The sequence below is a fragment of the Balaenoptera borealis genome (genome assembly GCF_965194805.1).
Source record: "Balaenoptera borealis genome assembly, chromosome: 16".
Taxonomy (NCBI): domain Eukaryota; kingdom Metazoa; phylum Chordata; class Mammalia; order Artiodactyla; family Balaenopteridae; genus Balaenoptera; species Balaenoptera borealis.
The window spans coordinates 51,145,168-51,154,651 of NC_138872.1; the positions used below are offsets into that span (position 1 = coordinate 51,145,168).

The window sequence follows — 9,484 nt, forward strand, 5'->3', positions numbered from 1 at the left end:
CTAATGCGCTGTTGGCTCCGGGTGGGGCTTGGGCCGCAGTGCCTGTGGGTGGGAGGCCCTGGGGAGCGGTGGGGCCTGGGGCTCAGCAGCCAGGACAGGAGCAGGGGTTCTGGGAGTCTAGGGAAGGTCCTCTTGGCCACTCCCCTGCCCAGGGCCTCCTGAACCCCTGGAGGGAACTCCAGCCTCTGACAGGTGTGGGGCGGGCATGTTTATTTCTGGGAAAGGGGCAGGGACGAGAGCTAGTGGTCGGGCTTCTAGCCGAGGGGCTTCTCCCAGACCGCCCTCGGCCTCCGCCGGGCCACCAGCTTCATGAGGACCGCTTTCCACTGCAGCCACCTGCCCAGAGACACGGCTCACGGCCTGGACCCTGCCTCCGCCCACTGCCCTCGGGGTCCGCCCAGCCCCGAACCCGGGCCTGGAGGGGGCTCTGGAAGGCGGCTCCTCGCTGCCCACCTCACGGCCTGATACACGCCCCAGTGGTTCACGGGGACCACCTCGTCAGGGGTCACGTCCTTGATGAAGAACTGCTGCCTCACCAGGGACATGAGGACCCTCCTGCTGCCTAGTGTCAGGGCCCAAGGGCCCTCCTCGCTCCACAGGTGCATCACGCTTGACCGCAGAGTGGCCATCTCCTCTGTGCGCTGTGGATGCAGGAATCAGACCAGAGGGGCGGGACAGCCAACGGGATTTATCTCCCACCGGGCTAGGCTGGGCCTTATCTGCCCGGAAACTCTGATTGGGCCAGACACGCAGACAGACGGCTGGGCAGACCAAAAAGCTAGGGGGTGGCCAGGCTGGGGGTGGTGAAGGCAGCTGGGAGTCAGGCTCTGCACAGAGAAAGGCGGCCCACCCACAGGGCCTGGTAAGTCCTGGAGCTTGGGTGGGGGGGCGGGGGCATGGCCAGGGCCCAGTTCAGGAGCCACCTCTCACCCGCTTGGTTTCTGTATTAAACTTGAGATTCTGGATGGTCTTGTTGTCCTGGATGCTGCTTTCCAACTTCATCATTTGGTTCTGAAACTAAACACGGCCCCCATTCGTGGGCACAGACGCAGGAAGTCTGCAGACCTGGGGGCGGCCCCCGCCCTAATCACTCGTGGCAGGAGCCGGCCTCCAACACATGGGTCCTCACCCCTCAGTGGGAGCCGGCCGCATCACTCAGCCCGATGACGAGGGGGGACCCGGCCAGAACTCAGGGCTGCTCTTTTCACTGACTGCTGATGCACCTCAGCATCTGGGGGCTCCAGACAGGAGCCCCAACTTGGTACTTCCAGAGGCTGATATGTGCAGAGCCACCCAGCAGGACGGCTGGTTCCATGAGCCTCGCCCCCCACACTCCCAGGGGGGTGTCCTGCATCTGAGCCTCCCTGGGTTGGGGGAGGTCTGCCCCTGTCTGAGCCAGCCCCCAACCGCCCCCCGCCCAGTGTGCCAGGCCCAGGGGCCCAGGGGTACCGTGGCCAGCTTGCCCTGGATCTCGGCGATCTTCCGCCCGGGGTTGCCCTCTCTGAGCAGATGCACAGAGGACAGCAGAGCAGCCAGCTCCTGCCTCACGGCCTCGCCCTCGAACTCTCTGTGAGCACAGGAGGCCGGGGCTGCCGGGCTCTGGGGGGCATCTGGGGGGTGGGGCAGCTGGAGGGAGGAGGCCCTGGGCAGAGCATAGGGTGCTTGGCACTGCCGCCCCGCCAGTGGGCACTGGGGGGTCCCCAGCAGGTGACAGAGTGAAAGGCTGCCCCCAGCAGGGGCCAAGCCCAAAGCGGGGCCAAGCCCAAATCTGGGCCAGGCCTGGGGTGGGGAGGGGTCGGGGCTGCCACAGGTGCAGGGGCTTGGGGAGGATGGACCACTGTCAGGAAGCCCTGTGAAGCAGCAGGGTCATTCTGAGATGGCTGTGCCCTCCTGCGGTGGGACCAGCCCAGTCCCTGAAGGTCCTGCCAGGCTGTGACAGGGAGCCGGGGGCCTCACCTGGCTTTGGCCTCGGTGGAGATCTTGAGGTCTGAGTCACTCTTGTGAAGGATGCACCTGTTGGCGACGGCCTCTATCTAAAATGCGGAGCCGGTGGGCGGCTCAGGGTGGGCACAGCGGGGAGGGGGAGGCCACCCCAGCCCTCACCCACCTGCTGGGGCAGGATGTCCACTCTCTGCTGCACCTCCCGTAGATGCGCCTCGGCCTCCTCTCGACACCGGGCCAGGCCTTCCTGCCATCACTGCTCTGCAACTCCCCACTCACTCTGTACCTGGGGCACGGACACCAGTGAGGGCTGGAACCCGCCCAGAGAGGGAGGGTGGACAGGCAGACAGACTGGCCCCACTGGAGCCATAGTCAGACCCGAGATGGCCAGACCCACGCAGCAGAGCTCCTGGAGGGCACAGGGCCCCCGCCTCAACTCGGAGCATGTCCACACTGACCGGACACAGCCTGGGTGGCCTGGCCTGGCACAGTCTGCGTGCCCTGGTCCTCCCAGGCAGGGCCACCAGGCTAGGCAGAGCCACATCCCTAAGAAGGCCTGGCTTCACTCCCTCCCCTGAGCCAGACCCAGCTGCCTGTGAGTCGGCAGCGACAGAGAACAGGCAGCTGGCCTACACGCACAGGATGGGGGACCCAGCCCCGCTGCCAAAGGGTGTATACCTGTGTTCACGGCAGCACTAAGGGCATCAGAAGGACACCAGCTCAGTGTCCATCAGCTGACAAATGGATAAGCTATGGTCCATCCACACAGTGAAATGTGACAGCCATAAAAAGGAAAGGAGCACTGACACATGCCACAAAGTGGATGAACCTCAAACACGGAACGTTCAGCGAGAGAAGCTCACAAAAGGCCACAGAACATTTGATTCCATTTATACGAAATGTCCAGCGCAGGCAAATCCAGAGAGACGGAAAGCAGACCAGTGTTTGCCAGGGGCTGGGAGAGGGGGTTGTGACCTCTAATGCACGGGGTTTCCTTTTGGGGGGATGGAAAAGTTCTAAAAGTGATTGTGGTGGTGGCTGTACGACTCTGAATACACAAAGAACCACGGAAGTACACACTTTGAAAGGGGGAATTGTCTGGTGTGTGCACTGAACCTCAATAAAGCTGTTAGAAAAAGAGCAAAAAGAACCCAAAGGTGTAGGCTGCTTTGCTGGTCACTCAGTGGAGACCCCGTGTGGTTGGGGCCCTGGGCCTTGTGGACAGCTGTTGGGTGGGTTGGGACCCGCCGCACTGAGGGGCAGCAGGACCCCTCCCATCTAGGTGCACCTTCCCCGGGCTGCTCTGTGCACTCACCTCGCACAGCCTCAGGCTCAGCGTCTGCTCCTGCAGGTCCAGCCTCCAGCTCAGGGCCAGGAAGTGGTCACTCATGTCCTTCACCTGCCTGACCAGCTCAGCCACGGACACCTCCAGGGCCTGGCTCTTCTCTCGGAGCTGTGGGAGGCCGGGCTGAGTGTACTGCCTGCATAGGCGGGGAACCCTGCGGGCCCGGCCCTGGCCCTGCCGCCTCACCAGCTCCAGGGCACTGTGCATCTCCTGCTGGGCCAGCTCGCTGGCCAGCTGCATGGCCTCCAGGCTCTCCTGTAGGTAGGTAGCCAGCTCCCCGGCCCGGCTGTTCTCCAACTGCCCCTTAGCATCCCTGGGGGTGGGTGCCACTGAGAGAGACTGTCCCTCAGCCAAGGCTGGCCCACCCCTTGGCATTGGGCCAGGGCAGCGAGCCCGGCTCCTGGCTTCAGAACCTTACAGGTGCCCCCAGGGAGAGGATGAGGGTCATCACAGGGACCACCAAGACGGGGCTGTGTCCACCGCTGCCATTCAGAGCTCCCCCGCGAGGGACAGGCTCGGGGAGGGATGGGAGCCCCCCACTAAAGGGCAGCTTCTCTGCCCCAGGGCACCCCACTGGGCCTCGAGCCAGGCTCAGGACGTTGGGGTCAGGGGAGCAGGGCTGTTCTCACCTGCCCCGCCTGAGGCCCCGCTCGGACACCCACCAGGCCTTCTGCTCGGCCAGCAGGACATGGCTCAGCGATGCTTGGTTCTGACGCACGAACTCGGTCAGCTGGACCACAGCCTTGTCCAGGCCCCGACACTGCTCCAGGAGGTGGCACTCTTCCTGCTGCCGGACAGAGGCAGCCTGAGACCTGCCCAGCTCCAGCCGGGTCCCCGCCCGTGCCAGTGCCCGCCATGCCACCCACCTGCCTCTGCCCCTGCAGGGCCCGAGTGCACTCTGTGTCCAGCTCCCAGAGTTGCTGCCACTTGCTCTCCAGCTCCTCCTGCAGGCTGCTCTCCGCCCGCAGCCGTGCGCTCTCTGAGGCCTTCATCCTCTGCGGGGAGACCCCGCCCGCCGTGAGCTGGGGAGAGGGGGACTGGTTGCCCTGCCGTCGGCAGGCACCTACCTTCTCCAGGGCCAGAAAGCTCTTCTGTAGGAAGCTGCATAGCTTGGCCTCCCTCCTGAGAAAGCGGAGGCTCATCTCCTCCCTGAGCTTGGTCATCTGGGCCTGTGGAGTGGGGGCCACATGGTCACCGTGCACCTCCCCATGGGCGTCCCCCTCGCCCATCCCCATACCCACAGTGCCATCAGGGACTTGCTGTTCTCCTGCCCAACCATCTCTGTCGGAGGGGACCCTGGTCCCGTGTGCCCTGCAGGGGTGGGCCCGTCACACCCTCCTCAGGAAGGAAGGCAGGGCAGGCAAGGGCCATATGTCCCAGAGAGCCAGGCGCAAGGGCTGTGAAGGGTCTGAAGGCCACGCTCCACGGGCCCAGGACACACATGGTCCTCACAGTGACTGCCAGATCCCACCAGAGGAGGCGGCAGAGCAGCCATCGGATCATACCCCTGCCAGGAGCCCCGGGCAAGGAGGCTGAGTATACATGTGAGCACACGCTCACACATGAACACACACTCATGCACGTGTGCACATCCCCATTCACACGTGTGCACACACACACTGTCTGCCCTCGCCCTCCAGGCCCAGGGTGGGACCCCTTCTCTCTTCTCCCTCCATCAGCTCCTTTCCTGCTGCACCAAGGGTCTGGATGCAGGAGATCGGGGTCTAGGCCCACAGGCACGAGGCACCCTCTCCACAGCCACAAGTCCTTCTAGGGCCGGGAGGGCTGCCCACAGCCCAGAGCAGGTGTGCCCTTAGCCCCCACCAGCCTCCCTGCCCCACGCAGGGTGACCGGAGCAGGGCTCGGCTGTTTCTGTGAAGAACCAGAAGGCAGAGGTTTGGCGTTTATGCGCCATAGGATCTCTGTCATAACCCCTCAGCTTTGTGGTTCCCGTGCAAAAGCAGCCGTGGGCAACAGTAAACGAATGGCCATGTGCCGATAAAACTTTATTCACAAAACCAGGCAGCAGTGGCAGGGCGCTGACCCCAGCCCCAGGGCGCACTTGGGGAGATGCAGGCCAGCCAGGCATCGGGGATCCCGGGCCCTGTTGTTGCCTCTGCCTCTCGATGGAGCCAAGGCACCAGCTTCCCACAGGGCAGCGGGAGGGGCACGCATGGAGCTGGGCAGCTGAGCTATGAGGGCAGCAGCTGGGGACGCGGCACAGTCCCTGGTCTCTATTTGCAGAGCTGAAGAGGCTGGGTCCAGAGGCACCCCACCCTGGCCCCTGCCCCACCTTCTAGGCCACACGCACCAGCCCGGGAGCAGGGCCACCGGAAGACGTGTCTTCAGGAAGGGACTTCCACTTTGCACGGAGGGAAGCATTGAAGGTGGAAATGGCCAAGGAAGGGGCCTCAGGCTATGAGATTCTATTTCTTGATCTGGGTGCTGATCACATGGGGAAGGGGAGCAGTGGCCGCAATGGCACTCGTGCTAATGATGGACTTTCTGTGATGGAGGACGCACTCCACCTCAGCACAGCCAAATCGGCAGCCACCAGCCACAGGTAGCGACAGAGCACTGCGATATGGCTCGTGTGACCAAGGAACTGAGTTTTAAATTGCAACATACAGAGCCACCCGTGGCCAATGGCCACCGTAGTGGACAGTGTAGGACTTGGGGGTCGGCCACCAGGTCCAAACACATGAACGGAGCCAAAAGGAGAGCTGGGGTGAAGGAAGACCCCAGCAGTGGAGAAGATGTGGGATGGGGAGAGTTGGGGGTCTCCTGCACAGACCGTCTTGCTGGCAGCTTGCTGGCTGCTGATGCCAGAGCCCTGCCTGGGCCTGCCCCTGGCCTCCCGGGTACCTGCATCCTGGCCACCTCATGGTCCACCCTCTGGCTGGCCTCCTCCTGGCTCTTCTGCAGGGCCCCACAGGTCACCTCCCGGTCCCTTTCCTCCTGCTTCAGCTTCTCGGTCAGCTCAGACCACCTAGGGGCAACGGCTGCAGGTCACAGCAGCCCAGTCGGCCAGAGGCCTGATGGGGAGCCTCAGGGAGGCTGGTGGGGCCCTGGACACCAAATCCTTTTCAGGCCAGGCCTGCATCCGGGGGGCCCAGGCTGACCTAGCAGGAGGTCCAACCCTGCCCAGGTAAACACACAGAGAGGCCAGAAGCCCACTCTGTGTCCCCACCTGGGACAGAGAGAGCTAGGCTCCCCGTGAGCATGACTGACGGGGAAGGGGAGGGGGTGGGGACCCTGGGCTGGAGGGTCACCTGCCCTCCTTGAGGACTCCCACACGACCCCTCGGCGGGTCCAGATACAGCTTCCTGAGGGGCCCACCTAAGGCTGGCCTCCTGCTCGGCGCCCTTCCGCTCAGAGTCCTGGAGCGCCTGCTTCCTCCTGATCTGGGTCAGGGCCTCCCGGACCTCCACCAGCCTGGCACACAAGAACTGCTTCTGCCTGGGGCCTGCCCTGCCACCTCCTGGCAGCCAGGAGCAGGCTGGGCAGCCTTTGGGGTGGGGGTTCAGCCAAGGGGCCCAGCAGCAAGCCTTCTGCCCCTTTCCCAGGCTCCACAGCCTGCCGGGCTCCAGCAACCTGACCTTCTGGAGTTGGGCCGTGGATGTGTTTGCTTACCTGAGCAAGATACCAAATTGGAGGCAACAAAAGCCAGGGGCTGATGCCCAGGCTGGCCTGGCAGCAGCCGCTGCTTCCCCAAAGCCCCTCTCCCTCCTGTTAAGCCTGCTCCAAGGGTGCAGGGGTACCTCTTGTTCAGGGTCTGCATCTGGTTCTGGTTCTGCAGGCTGGGGAACTGCAAGGTGGAGGGGTGAGCTGAGTGCAGGCGAGAGGCCCTCCCAGCTCGACCAGCACGGACACGGGGGCCCACGGACTGGGACCCGAGGCCCTGGCCTGAGCAGCAGGGGCTGAGTGGGGCTCAGGGTCCAGGAAACAGCTGCCCTGACACCCGGGGATGCCGCCTCCCAGCCGACGCGTCTCACCTGGAGAGCCTCCTTCTCGGGGGCCTGAGCCGCCTGCTGCAGCCTCTTCAGCTGAGTCCTGCAGCTGCAAGCAGGCGTGCACCTGCAGCAGCTCCCGCAGCAGGCTCAGCGTGGTGTGCTCGCAGCAGGCCTTGTGTCCCCGCAGCAACACCACCTCGGCCTGCAGGTCGGCCACCCTGGTGGGGTGAGGAACGGGCTGTGTCGGCTGCATATGCGGGGCACTGACTACGTGGCTCCCCCGCCCCTGGTCCCCAAGGGGCTCACCACTGCTCCAGCTGCTTCCAGCGCTTGGGGGTGTCCTGCTCTGTGACCGAAGCGGTGGAAGGCAGGCAAATTGACTCATATCTCTCCGAGATCTCTTCCAGACTCAAGGGCTCGGAGCTGGCCAGCCCTTCCTCCAGGAGGAGCTCCAGGTCCTCCGGGGTGATGGTGCCCGGCTGGGAGGGTGGCGAGGTCCCTGATGAGGGGTTGCTGTCTGCCGGCTCTATAAGAAGGTACCTTGGGGTTTGCCTTTAGAGCCAACGGGGGGAGATGCTCGCAAATGGAGCCCAGGGTAACAGGGACCCAAAACCTTGCTGAGTGCGCCCACTGAGCTCACCGTGGCTCATCCCGCTGGGTCCCACAGCGAGGCCCAGCTCTGTCTATGTAGGAAGCTCAGGCTCAGAAAGGTCCAGGGCCCCACCTGAGGACACAGCATTGGGCAGCAGGAATGGGACAGTGCCTGCCTGGCCAGCTCCAGATGGAGCGCCTGGGCTCTGAGGAGAGCTGGGGGTCAGGAAGCAAAGCCGTCCCACGTGGCCCAGACCCTCGTGCAGGCTCTTGCCTGGTGGTCCTCCCAGCTCCGCCTCAACTCACCTGATATAGCTTTACCGACAGCCCTGCCTGTGGTTTTGGCCGTTGCCAAGAAGCCCTGGGCCTAGCACCCCACGGCTGCCCACAGCTGGACCCCAGGGCGGTTGGGGGAGGGGGTAGGGGAGGGCAGAGGGAGGCAGGAAAAGTCAGAGCTGAAGGCTCTGGGATCCAGGGGGAGCACGTGAGGTGTGAAGTGGTAGCTCTGCCCTCACATCTCTCCTTCCAAGACAAAACCAAGGTAGGCAGGGCAGTGGGCGCTCTTCTGGAACCTTCTTTTTCTCACCAGAACCTCCTGACTTCACGGCCCAACTGCCGGTGGAACCTGAGCCCTCAGCTTTCCCATTCCGTCAAGGCCTCCCCAACTGCCCATTTTTGGAAGGATCTGAGCGGGCACCACTTGGCCAGCCAGCAGGGGTGGCTGCTGGCCTGTCACGGGCAGGAGCCCCCTGGCCTGGGCAGGAAGGGAGGGAGGCCCAGGAGCAATCACTGGCCCTCTGGTCAGAGAACCCAAGCAGGGAGGCTGGAGCCCAGGACCTGCTGAACACAGCCAGCCCAGCAACCAGGCCGAGGGCACAGGGTGCCACAGGGGGACATGGCATGAGCAGAGCCACCGAGAGAGGGTGCCGGCCACAGAGCAGCTGCACTGGTGATTTGAGCAACCTCAGCGAGAGAGACAGGTGGAGTGAATTTTAACAGTCTGCTTTATTTAACCCAGTCCTAAAATATCACCCCCTCAACACATAACCAACACCTAAGCAGCTGAGAACACAGTGCCTGCGCTCTCCCCACGCCGGGTCCTGAAGCCGGGTGCGCTGTGGGCTGTCTTGCTTCAGGCCAGCACTGACACTCAGGTGCCTCACCCTGCCCAGGTGGCCCTGCTCTCTACTGTTGCCCAGACCCGCCCACGAGGGCTGTTGGGGGGCTTCCCTGTGACAAGGTCAGTGTCTCACAGGCAACCCCTTGCCCAGGAAACCCGACGCCCCGCAGCCACACCACACACCTTGGAGCCCAGCAGGGCAGGGGTGAGGCAGGGCTGCGTGCTGACGGAGCGGCCCGTGTTTTGGGTGCACCTGAGCTTGCAGACAAGGATGGTGGCCAGGATGCAGGGGGAGGGAAAGAGTGCCTTCCCCGAGGGCTCTGCAGCAGCCCCAGGAGCAATGTGGACAAGGATGCAGTGGCCAGGGGCCTCCCTCCCATGGGTGTGGGGCGGCCCCAGGTGCTTCCCCACCTGTGGGTGTCTGAGCCTCTCGCCTGCATCTCCCTCAGGGGTGTCCCCACTGGGGCACTGCCCACCTGCACCACACATGAAGGAGGGCCGCATCCTGGGTTGCCCCGCCCCCAAGTGGGCCTG

The 9,484-nt window shown here is 64.0% G+C and overlaps 1 protein-coding gene across 1 annotated transcript; it reads right to left on the reverse strand.

Moving 5' to 3' along the window:
- Positions 1–209: 209 nt before the first annotated feature.
- On the reverse strand, positions 210–9,454 carry CCDC154 (coiled-coil domain containing 154; the record flags this gene model as incomplete). Its single annotated transcript, XM_082359850.1, is given in 21 exon segments — positions 210–239; positions 243–254; positions 258–336; positions 454–641; positions 931–1,017; positions 1,450–1,567; positions 1,957–2,033; positions 2,108–2,194; positions 2,198–2,227; positions 3,257–3,394; positions 3,473–3,599; positions 3,949–4,073; positions 4,153–4,281; positions 4,354–4,455; positions 6,152–6,275; positions 6,626–6,721; positions 7,048–7,094; positions 7,282–7,333; positions 7,335–7,457; positions 7,546–7,765; positions 7,880–9,454. Coding segments are annotated over 21 exon segments (2,001 nt in total). The 5' UTR covers positions 7,890–9,454.
- Positions 9,455–9,484: the final 30 nt, after the last annotated feature.